This window comes from Belonocnema kinseyi, chromosome 2, assembly GCF_010883055.1.
Source record: "Belonocnema kinseyi isolate 2016_QV_RU_SX_M_011 chromosome 2, B_treatae_v1, whole genome shotgun sequence".
Taxonomy (NCBI): domain Eukaryota; kingdom Metazoa; phylum Arthropoda; class Insecta; order Hymenoptera; family Cynipidae; genus Belonocnema; species Belonocnema kinseyi.
In genome coordinates, this window is record NC_046658.1 from 156,504,990 (window position 1) to 156,521,096 (window position 16,107).

Here is a 16,107-nt window from a genome sequence, read left to right on the forward strand (position 1 = left end):
AAAATGATTTCTCTTTGAAGGTTTCTAAATTGAGAATAAACTTTAGTTCAACGCCTCCATCCCATATTGCTCCACGTCGGTGTAGGCGAAGATCTGTATACCGCCTAAACTCTAGGTGGAACGGTACACCGCCTAAACGCGACATTGAGCGGTAAGGAATGATGGCGTCGAACTGATCTTGATACAGAAATTATCTTCTTTATACCGCTCCACGTCGCGTTTAGGCAGTATACCTCTCCATGTAGCGTTTAGGCAGTGTACAGACCTTCGTCTACACCGACGCGGTGCGGCATGGGGTGGAGGCGTTGAACTGATCTTTATACCGAAATGACCTTCTTTATACCGCTCCACGTCGACTTTAGGTCCCGTTTGATAATTTCATAACTCCAAGGCCTATATTTTTACACGTGACTCAGAGCTGTAGAGCGATCAAAAGCGACGATCTGTATACCGTCTAAACGCAAGGTGGAGCGGTACACCGCCTAAACGCGACATGGAGCGATATAAAGAAGATTATTTCAGTATAAAGATCAGTTCGACGCCATCATTCCTTACCGCTCAATGTCGCGTTTAGGCGTTGTACCGCTCCACGTAAATTTTAGGCGGTATACAGATCTTCGCCTACATCGAAGTGGAGCGAAATGGGATGGAGGCGTTGAACTGAAGTTTATACCCAAATGATTTTCTTTATCTTGCTCTGAGGCGATTTTAGGCGGTGTACAGCTTTCCGTCCCGTTTGACCGCTGTATAAATTCGAGTCCTATATTTTTACACATGTCTAAGAACTGCACAGCGATCAAAAGGGAAGAAGCTCTGTATACCCACTTAAATCTACGTGGAGCAGTACACCGTCTAAACGCGACGTGGAGTAGTATAAAGAAGATCATTTCGGTATAAAGATCAGTACGATCTCTCCATTCCATTCCGCTCCATGTCGCGTTTAGGCGGTGTGCAGGTGTACACCGCCTAAACGCGAATTGTAGCGGTATCAAATGGAGGCGTCGAAATTTGTATAAAACAATTGATTCACCGACAGCACATGTCTATCGAATATGCTCCATTTTCATTCATATCTCACGAAATGTAGTCACTTGCATTCAAAGAAAATTATTGGAAGTAAAGAGGGAAGACGGATTCATTCATATAAAGGGGTAAGCCGTTTGATGATAGTCAACGGAATTGATATTACTATCTTCGGCCTTACAATCCCTGCGGTCGGCTTCGAATTCGATCCTCCAGACGAGGCTTCCTGTTTCAGACCTACCTCTCAATATTAGTAAAAAATTCCCTTTTCAAAGCTATATTTGTTTTTTCTTATGTTAAATTTAGATACCTAATTTATCAATAATAATTTGAATTTTTACAATATTCAATAATATTAACCTATTTTTTGTATATTTACTGATTATATTAGAGATTCCAAGAATTCAAAGAATACAAGAGAATTCCACAAATTCAAGAAAATTCCAAGAATTAAAATAATGGACAATTCAAATTTAAAAAAAAAAAAATTTCAAGAAATAAAAGAATTGAAATTCAGAAAAAAATTAAAAGAATTCCAAAAAATTCAAAATAATTCTAAGAATTCCTGAAATTTCATGAATTCAAAAAAATTCAAGAGAATTCCAAGAAATATAAGAGTTCAAAGATTTAAGAGAAGTTCAAGAACTCAAGAAAATTTTAAGGATTCAAGAGAATTCAAAGGCAGAAAAGAAATAAAAAATTCTAAGATTACACAAGAATTTCAAAAATTCACAAGGCAATTTCAAGAATTCGAAAAAATTCCAAGAATTTAAGGACATTCACTGAAATAAAAGAATTTAACATTTCAAATAATTCGAGAGAATTCCAAAAATTAAATTAAATTGAAAAGATTTAAGAGAACTTCAAGAATTCAATAGAATTCAATATAATTAGAAGAATTCAATAAAATTTAAGGAATTTAAGAGAATTTAGTAGAGCTCATGAGAATTTAAAATATTTTTGATGAATACAAAATAATTCAAGAAAATTCAAGGGACTCAAAGAGAATTCAAAGAAATCAAAGATTTAAAAGAGTCATAAAATTTGAGAAAATTGAAAACAATATATTCAAGAAAAATTAAAGATTTCGAAAGAATTCAAGAGAATTAGGACTTTTCAATAAAATGCAAATAATTCAATAAAATATAAAGAATTTAATAAAGGTCCAAGAATTCAAGAACATTCAAAGAATTTAGGAGATTGCAACAAATTCAACAACAAAAAATAACTTTCTTCCTTGAAAATGCCTTTCTTTTTAGTTTAAAATTAATGCTTTACTGACAATTTATCTATTTACTTTTTTATTATAAATTTATCCCTTTTAGTTAAAAATTCATATTTTTAATTTGAAAACGATTTTTTAAAACTGAAAATTAAGTTTTTCTATGTTTTATTGCAAGTTTATCTTATGTAGTTAAAATGTAACTATTTGATTAAAAATCATCTCTTTTTTGGTAGAAATTTATTTTTCTTGCTTAAAAATCCATTTTTTTAGTTCAAAATTAACCTATTTTAGTGAATAAAACATTTTTTGTTTTGTTTAAAATGCGTTTCTTTTAAGTTTGAAATTTATTTTTCAACTGACAATTGATCTATTCTATTTTTAATTGTAAAATTATATCTTTTAGTTGAAAATTCAACTATTTGATTAAAAATTCATATATTTTGTTAAAAAATCGTCTTTTTTGTTAGACAATAAATCTTTTTGTTTGAAAACTTATTGGTTTAGTACAAAATTAAACTGTTATGATGAAAAATTATATTTTTTGAAAATTCGTATTTTTAGTTGGAAATAAATTTTTTAATCTGGAAATTAAACTATTTTTTATTGTAAATTTATCTTTTTTTGTTTAAAATTCAACCATTTGGCTGAAAAATTAATTTATGTTGAAAATACAAATATTTGTTAAAAAAATTAAATTATTTTATTATAAATTTGTTTCTTCTTAGAAAATGAATCTTTTTTATTTCAAAAATCATTGTTTTAGTGAGAAATTTGATTATTTTGTTAAAAAGTGCAACTATTTTCTTGAAAATCAGTTTAAAATTAATTTTTTTAACTGAAATTTTCGTTATTTCGTTTGGAATTAATATTTTTTGTAGAAAATAAATATAGTTTTAGTTAAAAATTAAACTAATTATTTAACACTTCCTGTATTTTGTTAAAAATTTGTCTCTTTTGTTATAAAAGTAATGTTCTTGCTTGCAAATTCATTGTCTTAGAAGAAAATTCAATTATTTTGATAAAAAATTAGTTATCTAAAAAAATATTTTGTATTTTTAGTCTAAAATTAGTTTTTTAACTGAAAATTGAGCTATTCCATTTTGGATTGTCAATTTACCATTTTTTGTAGAAAATTCATCCTTTATTGGAAAATTAAATTATTTTAGTGAAAACTTTAACTATTTCCTTGAAAGTTGGTTTAAAATTAATTTTTGTAACTGAACATATAGAGTTTCTATTTCGGATTTCAAAATTATATTTTTTGTTGAAAATTGAGCTAATAAGTAGAAAATTTATGTATTTTGTTAAAAATTCATATTTTTGTGAAAAATAAATCATCTTGCTTGAAAATCCAACTAATTCATCGAAGGTTAAACTATTTAATTAAAAATTCGTTTTTGGGTTGGGGATGAATAATTTTAAATGAAAATTAATTTTTTCGGTTGAAAATTCGTTTTATCTTTTGTAATTTTTTTTTCAATTTAAAATTTCACTATTCCATTTTTTGTTGAAAATGGATATTTTTTTAGTTTAATATTAACTTTTTTCACTAAAAATTTAGCTATTCCATTTTGGATTGTAAATTTATCTTTTCTTTTTTTTTGTTAAAAACTCCAATATTTGGTTAAAAATAATCATGTATTTTGATCCTTTAGTGGAAAATTAAACTATTTTGGTAAAAAATTAAAAAATTTAAATTCTTGAAAATCGGTATAAAATGAATTTCTTTAACTAAAAATGTAACGTTTCCATTTTGGATTGTAAATTTATATTCTTTTTGGTAGAAAATAAATTTTATCCTCGAAAATTCAACCACTTGATTTAAATTAAAAATTTTTTTAAATCATTTTTTGGTTGAAAATTTATTTTCGGAGTGAAGTAAAAATTTGACTATTCATTATTTACATTCTGTTTAAAAAACCATGTTTTTTTGTAGAAAAGAAATCTTCTTGCTTGAAAATTCAACTAATTGATAGAAAGTTGAATTTCTCTTTTTTTTAATTTAACAACAACTCGTTCTTTTTTTAATGGAAAATATATTTTTGAAGTAAATTGAAAATTTAACTATTTCAATTAAGGATTTATCACTTTAGTTGAATATTGATCTACTTGTTTAAAAATTTGTTTTATTTTAAGTAAATTTAAAAAAAATTTTAAATGTTACTATTCCATTTTTTCTCCAAAATTTATCTGTTTTAATGGCAAATTTAACTAATTTGTTGAAAATTTGCCTTTTCGGGGCGAAAATTGATCTTTCCAGTTTAAAATTCATGTTTTTGGTTTGAAAATGAACTATTTTGTTAAAAGTCAATCTACTTTGTTGGATTAATTTTAGGTAATCCAGAATAATTTTTAAATAACAAAAATTCTTAAGACATTGTTAAAACAAACAAAAATATCAGTAATATTATTTTAATTTTAAAATCATAGAAAACCAATTTTTCAGATATCCAATTCATGGTATAACTGCCTGAAAAAAGTAATTTTATTAATTTTGTATAAAATTTAATATCTATATTATATAATATCAATTTCAAAAAAATTGTAATCTGAAAGAAAATGTTTTTTTTTTAAATCCATGCTTTCCAGAAAGTTTTTTTATGACACCTCCAAAAAATAATAATTATATGAAACTATAATAAAGTTTTGAATTCGATTATTTATTCATTTAATGATAATGTAAAATATAGGATTATTTTTTAGAGAATTTTTTCAACATTTTGTAAGATTCGTCAGATATGAAGACTTATTTCATAACGCCCCTTTTCTTGAATCTCCTGACTGAAAATTAATTTATGGCCATCAAAGGAGAGCGTGATATTGTAAGGCAAACGAATGTTCTAAGCAAACACCTTCTTCTGCGATAATAATACACGTAGCGACAATGAAAGAAATTATGAGGCTAAGGTAAAAAAAAATACTTGGCCAACTAATTTCGAAATCGTTCCCTATTTCAGAAAAACACACGTGTTTTTCCATTTCCCGTTTAAAATTACAATAAATTAATTAAATTAATTAAATTAATTAAATTAATTAAATTAATTAAATTAATTAAATTAATTAAATTAATTAAATTAATTAAATTAATTAAATTAATTAAATTAATTAAATTAATTAAATTAATTAAATTAATTAAATTAATTAAATTAATTAAATTAATTAAATTAATTAAATTAATTAAATTAATTAAATTAATTAAATTAATTAAATTAATTAAATTAATTAAATTAATTAAATTAAAATAATAAACCTTTATAAAATCGGAATTTGCAAATGAGTGTAAATTATTATATAATGTACATAATTTCGTAACTGAGAGTATTTTAGAGAGTTTTTGATTGACAGCCTCCAGTTGGCCTTCCTCTGAAATTATATTTTAATCTTATCATAGTGCAAATAATTTGATAACCGAAAATTAAAATTTAGACTTTTAAAAGCACTATTGCTATGATTTTTTATCATGTAAATAATATTTCGTATTTTAATTACAAAACCAGTAAAAAGAGTGATACTAATGATACTAATATTTTGTAATAATTTAATAATATAATAATTATAAAAATAATGTTGCTTAATAATAATTATATGCAGAGTACTGTACGCTAATTAAAATTTAGAGGAAACAGATTCTACCGGAATGCGTCATGAAAAATTTTTCTGGTTTGATCCAGCATTTGTTTAAATATTAGAAGGTCTGCTGTCTTTTCACGTTGCACTGTAGCTAGCCTAGTTTTTAGGGCGAGATTTTCTTCTTCCAATAATTCAATCCTGAAGAATTGAAAAAAAATTTTCATTTAGATTTAGTTATTTTTTTTTTAAGTGTTTAGCCTCAGATTTATACATTTTCAGAAAAAAATTAAGCCTTTTTCATGTTATTATTTTTTGCAGTTCAAAGTAAATTAATTTGTTAAAACTTAAAAAAGAAATAATAGTTGACTATTTTTTTTTTAATCTGATTTGTAATCGTATCAATATTGCAAAAAGTATTTTATTTTTTATTATTTCTTTATTTAGAAGAAAAATAATTTTTTTCTCTCTCTAAAAGTAGGAACTTTAGAATATTTTAGTTTTTTGAGCCCGATATTTTTTCCTCTTAGTTCCTATTATTTAAAACTCTTTTTGGGACACGTTTCACTTTCTTTTCAAAAAAGCTTTTTTTTACTTTTTCTTTTATTCTATGAAATTTAGAAAATACAATATTATAGAAAAAATATTTTTTTTTGCAGTTTTTATTATAAACTATATTCTGAGATGATATAATTTAGTCAAAAGAGCAAAATCCTGTTTAAAAATACCGAAATTTCAAAAGAATTAAAAAAATATAAGTACTATAATTATTCATTAACGAAATTGAAATATCTCGAAAGTAAAAGTTAAAAAGGAAACATAAAACTTAAGAAAATTCCAATCAACAAAATTTAACAACTTGACAATTCAAGTTTCCAAAATTTATTAAATTCTAGAAATTTTGAATACACGAAAATTTCAAATTCCTGAAATTTCCTATTCCTGAAATTGCAATTGACATAATTTTTCCGAACTTTCAACATTCTGAATGTATAAAAATACCGAAAGAATAATCACCTTAGCATGGATTTTCCGAAAAATGAAAATTCCCAAAAGCAAATAAAATTACCGAAAATGCTTATCCACGAAATTTTTAAACCCGAATTTTTAAATTGCCATAATTAGTAAATTTCCAAATTATCAAATTGTAGAAAATAGTAAATTGACGAATGTAAAAATTGTCGAAAAAAGTAAGATTTAATAATACACTCCGTATCCAATAGGATCGTTGCATGATTTGAAGACCTTATTAGAGAAAAATTTTTAGACAAAATTAGTAATATTTTAAATATTACAGTAACCTTGAGTTGTCAAATCGGTTCTATGAATCAGAGAAAAAAAGCAAATGTGGATTTTATTGGTTTCCGAATCTCAAATGTAAAAAGGCAATATGGTTATCTTTTCTGATATTTTATGCTAAATTTGAAATTCGAATTCCTGAAAATAGAAATTTTCAAATTTAATTTTTTTCTCTTACAATAATATTTTTATTTTTATATGAGTATTCATAATTAGAAAATTCTGTAGAATAATGTCATCCCACACATCATTATTCCGGAACTTTTTAATTTCTAAAATTTCCTATTTTATGGAATTTGAAATTGTTGAAAATGTATTCATTCCGTTTTTTCATTTAAAATTAACAGTTTTTAGTTGAAAATTCAATCATCTGGTATAATATTCATCTTCTTGACTGGAAATTTAACTATTTTTTCGAATATGCTTTTTTTTATGATTCATCTTTTCACTTGAAAATGTAACTATACGAAAAAACTACAACAAATCCAAAAATGGTAGCAAATTATTCTTTTTTTAATTGAAAATTCATATCTTTATTTGAAAATTTGTCACTTTTTTGTTAAAAATTCTTTCTTTATTAATAATTCCTGTATTCTGTTAAACATTCGACTTTTTGGTAGAAAATTAATCTTCTAGTTTGAAAATTATTATAGATTAAAAATTGAACTTGTTCATTCAAAATTAATTTTTTGATTGAAAATTCATCATTTTAGTTGAAAATTTTTCACTTTTTTGTTAAAGTTTCTTCTTTTTAATGGAAAATTAATCTTCTGGTTTTTTCACTATTTTTTCGGAAAAAAGAAGACATTTTATTGTGAATTAATTTTTTGATCTGAAAATATACCTATTCAAATAATGGTAGAAATTTAATGTTTTTAGTTGATAAATGAATTATTTAGCTCAAAATTCATTTTTTTTTTGGTTAAAAATTGGATATTTTTTTATTAAATTTTTCGTTGAAAATTGAACGATTTATTTGAATCTTGAAAATTAACTTTTTGGTTGAAAATTACATTTCGGTTAAAAAATTCATTCAAAGTTTTGCTTGAAATTAAATTCGTTGAAGCTTAATCTTTTTCTGTTGAGGATTCAACTATTTTGTTAAAATTGATTCTTTTTTAGTTTTTAAATAAAAATTTAATTATTCTCGTAAGTTGAAAATTATTCTTTATTTAGAAATTTAACTATTTGTTATTAAGTCATCTTTTGGGTAAAAAATAAATCTTCTTGGTAGATAATTAATTATTTTTATTAAAAACTTGAATTGTTGGTTAAAAATTAGTTTCTTTTTAGTTTAAAATTCATTTTCTTAACTACCAATAATTTAATTTAATTTTTGTTGGAAGTTTTTTTGTGTGGAAAATCATATATTTAGTCAAACAATTCATCTTTTTGGTAACAAAATTAATCTTGTTATTGGTTTATCATTACGGGTAAACATAAATTTTTGTCATTTTTTAATCCTAAAATTAAACTATTTCATTACTGGCTAAAAATTGATTTATTTCATTAAAAACTGTTCTTCATTCGTAGAAAATTAATCTTTAATTATTTTTAAAATTATTTAATTAATGCTTTTATTTCAGCAGGTCGAAATTCTGCTAAACTAGCCTGATTTTTGTATGAGCTTTACATAACTTTAACGTCTTGCAAAAATTTTAATATTAATTAATCACATAAAAAATATTGGTTAATTATTTTCTTTGAATATATAAATTTAGAGGATGAGACTTAATAAAAAAGTTTTTAAATGGGCACTTAAATAGAATTTTAAAAAGAAAATGAAATTTTACTTGTATCGAATTTGTTCTGTTGTCAATTTTTCATCTGTTGATTGTGAGGTCTTACAAAGTCGGAATCTGTACCCACTATTTACTCTTTCCATTTCTAACTTTTGTATTTTTGTTTCTAATTTAGCTACCTTGTTACGCTCAGTTCGTAAAGATTGCTATGAAAACATGAATAAATATTTGAAATAAGATTTTTATTGCATGTTTAAATTTCAAAATATTCACAAATGGTAGAAGATATTTAGCGAATGTATCTCATTTTTGAAACATAGTGATAATGATATAATTCACTAAATTGAAAATTAAATTAAATTAAATACATTATTTATACTAAAATAAATTAATGAACTAATAAAAATGGTTCTAATATTCTTATTGAGAATCGACTAGGATCATTGTTTTATTTTTTGAATCAGCTATTTCATACAATGTTTAACACCAAAAAGGAGGAAGATGAGGAGGATGGGGAGAATAGAGAGCATTCGGAGGAGAATGAAAAGCATAGAGTAGATATGCAATAAAGAGGATGTGGAATTTGAGGACGGGGAGAATGATCGGGAGGAGGATAAGGAGCCTTTGGTGGAGACAAGGAGGGTGAGGAGAATAGGGAGAATGAGAAGGATGGGAAGGAGGATGAAGAGAAGGACAATGAGGATGAGAACCATGAGGGCTTTGGGGAGCGTGAGGGAGAAGAGAAAGAAGATCGGATGGAACATCGGGAGCATGGGGTGGTGGACAGGAAGGATGAGGAGGATATAGAGGATGCGAAGGATGAGAAGGGGGATGAGGAGAAAGGTTATGAGGATGCGGACGATACGCTTATGACGGACGATTAAGGTGGATGATGAGGAGGAAGAGGATGAAAATCGGATGAAGTATCGAAAGCATAGGGTGGTGGACAGAAAGAATGAGGATGATAGGGAGGATTAGGGGGGTGAGGAGAAGGATAAAGAGGATAGGAAGCAGGATGTGCAGGATAAAGATGGGATTGAGGAGGATAAAGAGAATGGGAAGAAGGATGGTGAGGATGAAGACAATGAGGGTTAGAAAGAGGAAGAGAAGGAGGATCGGGAGCATATGATGGAGGACAGGGAGGATAAGGACTATACAGAGGAGGATGAGGAGAATAGAGAGGAAAATAGGGCGAAGGATAGTGAAGGTGAGGACGATGAGGGTTATAAAGAGGATAACAAGGAATAGAAGGAGTATTGGGTGGAGTATCGAGAGAAAAAAGTGAATGTCGGGAAGAATGAGAATAATAGGGAGGATGAAGAGGATGAGGAGGATGGGGAAGATGAGGAAGATGAGGAGGATGGGGAAGATGAGGAGGATGGGGAGGATAAGGATGATAGAGAGGAGGATGGAAAGGATAGGGAGGATGTTAGGCTAGAGGATAGAAGCAAGGATGAGGAGGATAGGGAGTATGATGAAAACCAGAATGGGAAGAAGCATAAAGAGAATGAGGACGATGTGGCTTATAGGGAGGATGAGGATCGGATGGAGTATAAGGAGCATGGGGTGGAAGACGAGAAGGATCAGGGGAATAGGGAGAATCAGGAGGATAGAGAGAAGGTTGGAGAAGATGCTCAAGGGAGAAGGAAGAGGATTGAGGGTTATAAGGAGGATGACAAGGAAGAGGAAGAGGAGGATCGGATGAACTATCGGGTATATGTTGTGGAGAATGGGGAGGGGGATGATGTGGATAGGAAGTAGGGTGGGGAGAAGGATGGTGAGGATGTGGACGATGGGGGTTATGTGGATGATGCTAAGTAAAAGGAGCATCGGGAGCATATGGTGGAGAACAGGATTCTGAGGATACGGAGAAGGGTGAGGGGGTAGAGGGGAGGATGTGGATTGATAGGTAGGAGGATGAAGATGGAAAGGAGGATAAGAATGATAAGAAGGATGAGGAGGATAGAAAGGAAGATGGAGAGGAGGATGGGGACGATATACAGAAGAATGGGAAGGAGAAGGGGGAGGATAAGGAGGAGCGGGAGGATGTATTGGAGGATGGGAAGGATGTCGTGAATGGAGAGGGTGAAGAGGATAGAGAGAATGAGGAGGATGAAGAGGATAGATATGAGAATGGGAAGGAGGATGAGGAGGATTAAGAGGAGAATGGGAATGATAGGGAGAAGGTTGCGAAGGAGAATGGGGAGAATAAGGAGGAGGATCGGGAGGATATGGTGCTGTATGAAAGGATGTCGTGAATGGAGAGGATGAAGAGGATGAGGAGGATGAAGAGGATAAGAAGGGTAAGTATGGTGAGGACAATGAAGAAGGTGCTGCGGGTGCAATGTATTTAGTGAATGTATATTATTTTAAAACTTAATAATAATTACATAATTAAATTAAATTTTATATATAAATTATAATAAAATAAATCTTACTGAGAATCGATCAGTATCATTTCTTTCTTTATCTAATCGACTATTTAATACGGAAACTAGCTCTAGAAGTCTTTCACTCTCAGCATCAGCAGCCAAACCTAGAACGACGTATTCATTTGGATCTTTCATGTTCCTCGGAGTATCCAAATTCGTTTTACTTTCAGTCAAGACTGGACATTGTTTCTTTAAAGTACCGCCAGCTCTTTAAAATATTAAACAAATTTTAATAAAAATTGCAGGGCCTAAAATGTTCTAAATTTCAAATTTAAATTTAAAAAAATATACATCTGAATTTGCCAACAAGTATCACAATTTTTAACTAGAAACATGAATTTTCAAACAAGAAGAAAAAACGAATTATCATTAAAATAAATGAATTTTCAGCTGAAAATGAAACAATCCAATTTTAAATTTAAAAATTATTTTTTCAAATGATAAAACGAATTTACAACAAAATAGATGAATTTTTAACGAGGGAATTAAATTGTTATCGAAACAGATCAATTTTCAACCAACAAATTACTTTTCTACTGAATAAGTAGAATCTTCTATAAAATAGATGAATTTGCAAAAAAAAATCAATTTTTAACTAACAATGGAAGTAAAATTTACACTTAAAAAAATAATATACAACAAAAAATTGCAACATAATAATTTAAACTTCAAATAAATTACTTTTTAACTAAATCGATGAATATTCAAACAATATAAATGTTTTAACCGGCTAATTGAATTTTTAATCAAAAAGAGGAATTAGCAACTAAGCAGATTTATTTTCAACCACAAACGATAAGTTTTTTAATGAAATACATGAATTTTCCAAAAAAAGATAATCTTCTAAACAAAAATGCAAGATTGAAGTTTACAATTATAAAAATTAATTTTAAATCATGAAAAAAAGATCGAATTTTCGACCAAGCAGTGACATTTTTAATCAATGAAATTATGCAGTTTTCATTGAAAAAACAGAATTTTCAACTAACAAAAATAATTTTTCTATCAAAAATATAACTTTTCAACAAAATACGTGAATTCTCAACCAAATAATTTAATTATCAAATAAGCGAGACACGTTTTCAACTAAAAAGGGAATAGTTAAATTTTCAAGAAAAAAAATATCAAGAAAAAAACACATATTTTCAGCAACACAGATAAGATTTTAAGCTAACAGTTCAATCTTTAAGTAAAAAAGATTAATTTTACACCATGAATAGAAAATTGTTCGATAAAAAATTAATTTGCAACAAAAACGAATGTTTAATAAAACATTTCAATTTTTAATCAAGAAGTTAACTTTTAACTAAAAGGATGATAGATTCTATTAGAATGGTTACATTTCCCTTTTGAAAAAACAAGTTTTGAACCAAAAGAAAAAAAAATTAAACAAAAAAGATGAAATTCCAAGAAAATAGTTGAATCCTGAAGTAAAACATTTTAATTTTTAACCAAGCAGTTGTATCTTAAGCCAAACAGAAATTAATTTTCTCGACAAAAAAAAATGTCAAACAAATTGTTTAATTTTTAATCTAAAGAGATGAATTTCTAACTAAATAGGTTTTTAACCAAAAAATGTTAATTTTCTACCAAAATACGAATTTGCAACAAAATCCATGAATTTCCAATCAAAAAGTATTAATTTAGTTAACCAAGTTTTTCTACTTTTTAATAATTAGATGCAATTTTGAGCCTGAAAAGATAAATGTTTAATAAAAGAGTTTATTTTTAAACCAAAAAAAGACAAAAAAAAAATAAAATAGGTAAATGTTTATTTCAACAAATTAATTTTTATTAAGAAAACAGAATTTTGAACTAAATTGTTAAATTTTTTACCGAAATGTAAAATGATTAATAAAAAAGACGAATTTTTAACAATGCAGTTGAATTTCCAACACGAAAATGTAGATTTTTATCAAAAAAGTAAAACAATAAACTATTGGATTAGCCGAAAATTCCAAAAGACAAATTTTCTAAAAAAAAAAACAGTTGAATTTTAAACACAAAATATAGGAACTTAAAAAATGAGTTAACTTTATAATAAAAGGTTAAGTTTTCTAAGAAAAAGTTGAATTTTCAATGAAAAACAATGATTTTCTAATCAAATTCCTGAAGTTTCAACAAAATAATTAAAATTTTTAACCAGAAAAGATGAATTATTCACAAAAAAATTAACAGTATAGACTTTTTAACTAACATTTTTCAATCAAGAACAGACTATTTTGTTTATTGAGTTGTATTAAAAAAGAAGAAAAGCGGATTATGGGAAGGACTGTGGAGCTTGCGATAAAGAAATAGGGATTTAGATGATTTATAAATTCAAGAATTATTGTTTAAATAAAAATAAGTTCATTTTTAACAACTGAAAGATATTAGAAAAGAAAATTGCTACACACTCAGATAAAGTGTATCATACAAGGCCACATTATAGGTCATGGGGAATTCTATAATCTAGATAATTTTTTATCTTTCTGTAACTAACTTTAATATTTCAATTTCTTTCTCCCGTTCCTCAAGTTTTCGTTGTAGCTGCTTATTTTTTACTTGTGCACCTTCTAATTCGTTCTTCAAAGCAGCCAATTCTCGTTCAATTTTTTCTTTTTGATTATGAATTTCAACTTCACGATCTTGAAATCGGAGGTCAACGGCCTTTAGCTGGCCCTAGAAATTATACGATAAAAAGATCAATTTTAATGGTGTCCCTGTACAGACGTACTGATAACAATGTAACTAGGCCATTAATGTTTAAAAATACTTTTACAAAATGTAACAAGAAGAATAAATCAAGATAAGGACGGAAGACAGCAAGAATAAATAAAGAATAAATGAAAAAGAAGAATGAATAAACAATAACGAAGGAATAAATAAAGAAGAGACGGAAGATAAAGAGGAGAAGGATGAGGCTGGGGCTGATAGGGATTATTAGGATGAAAAGGCGGATCGGGATGATAAGGATAACGAGGAGGACGGGGAACATAATGAGGATGAGGAGGATGGGGTGGATGAGGAAGAAGAGGAGAATGAGGATTAGGAGGATTTATAAGGAAAATTAGGAGGATGAGAATGATAAGTATGAGGAGAATGAGGAGGATAAAGAGAATAGTGAGAATAAGAGGTATGACGGGGATAGGAAGGCGGGGAATATTATGAGGATGAGTAAGATAAGGAGAAATGGGATAGGGAGGATGTTGAGGATGAGGTAGATTAGGAGAATGAGGAGGAGGGTAAGTATTAGGAAAATAAAAAGAATGAGGAGGATAAGGAGGATGAGGTAGGTGATGAGAATATGTAGGTTGAGGAGGATAAGGAGGATCTAGAGGATGAGGAGGAGGCAGAAGATAGGGAGAATAGTGGGGATAAACAATATTAGGAGAATTGGGAGAATAGTGAGGGAAAATGGATGATAAGGATTAAAAATTGAGAAGGGGGAGGGTAAGGAAAGTGTTGATAAGGGGTATGAGGAGGTTAGGGAGGATAGGGCCAAAGAGGATAGGGAGGATGGGGAGGTTTCATCAGGATAAGTAAAATTAGGAGAATGATGATGAGGAGGACATTGAGGATAAGGATGATTAGGAAAATAAGCGAGATGATAAAGATTAGGAAATTAAGGAGGAGGGTGGAGGAAAGGAGAGTGATGTTGAGGAGAACGAGGAGGATGGAGGGAATAGTGAGGATAATGCGGATGTTGAGGATGGGAAGGATAGGGACTATTATGAGGATAAGTAAGATGAGGAGAATGAAGAGGATGGAGAAGATTTTGAAGATGATAAGGATGATGACGATAGGAGGATGGGGACTATCATAAGGATGAATAAGATGACGAGGATAAAGAGGATGTTGAAGATAAGAAGGATGCGGAGGATAGGGAGGATGATGAGGATGATGAAGATTAGGAGAATGAGGAGGAATGTAAGGGTACGTGGGTTGAAAAGGAGAAGAAGGGATTGGATAGGGAGGATGATTAATATTAGGAGAATGAGAAGGATAGTGAGAGTCATGAAGATGGTGATATGTAAGATTAGGAGAATGAGGATATTGAGGATGAAGAATATTAGAAGAATGAGGAGTAGGATAAGGATAAGAAGAATAAGGTGAATGAGGAGGTTAGTAAAGAAAGTGATGATGAGGTAGATTAAAAAAATTAGCAGGATGTTGAGCTTTAGGAGGATGAGGATATGGATGAGGAGAATCGGGAAGATAAGAAGAATGAGCAGGATAGTGATGATAGTAAGGATGAGGATGAGAAATATAAGGAGAAAGATGAGGAGCATGAAGGTAAGGGCGATAGGAAGGATGGAGTGGATGACAAACATGAGGAGAATAAGGATAGGCAGAATGAGGAAAATGATGATAAGGTGAAGAATGAAGAGGAGGTTGAGGTAAATAAGATGGTGAAGGATGATGATGCTAATGAGAATAATGAGAATTATGAAAATGTGAAGGATAAGGAAAATTAGAATGATAGGGAAAATCAGAAGGATGAGGGCATAGTGAATGAGCAGGCATAGTGAATGAGAAGGATAAGGAGGTAATGCTGATGAGGATGATGAAAATTATGAAGTTGGAGATAGGAAAAATAGGGAGGATAGGGAGAATAAGGACGATGAGGAACATCGAGAGCATAGTGAGGATGAAGATAAGAATGAGAAATAGGATGGGGATAAGTATAGGTAAAATGAGCAGTATGAGGAGCATGGGGATCGTAGTGAGGAAAAGCATGAGGATGAGGATGAGGATGAGGATGAGGATGAGGATGAGGATGAGGATGAGGATGAGGATGAGGATGAGGATGAGGATGAGGATGAGGATGAGGATGAGG

The 16,107-nt window shown here is 28.9% G+C and overlaps 1 protein-coding gene across 1 annotated transcript in view; it reads right to left on the bottom strand.

The window, feature by feature from the left end:
* Window positions 1-5,836: 5,836 nt before the first annotated feature.
* The window catches only part of LOC117167577 (coiled-coil domain-containing protein 13-like), a 16,271-nt gene continuing 6,000 nt past the window's right edge, over window positions 5,837-16,107 (bottom strand). Inside the window, exons 7-10 of the mRNA XM_033352619.1 lie at window positions 13,771-13,949; window positions 11,295-11,496; window positions 8,908-9,062; window positions 5,837-6,016 (exon numbers count right to left, since the gene is read on the bottom strand). Coding sequence (XP_033208510.1) covers window positions 5,878-6,016; window positions 8,908-9,062; window positions 11,295-11,496; window positions 13,771-13,949 — 675 coding nt within the window. The 3' untranslated portion in view covers window positions 5,837-5,877. The remainder of the gene's footprint in view (window positions 6,017-8,907; window positions 9,063-11,294; window positions 11,497-13,770; window positions 13,950-16,107) is intronic.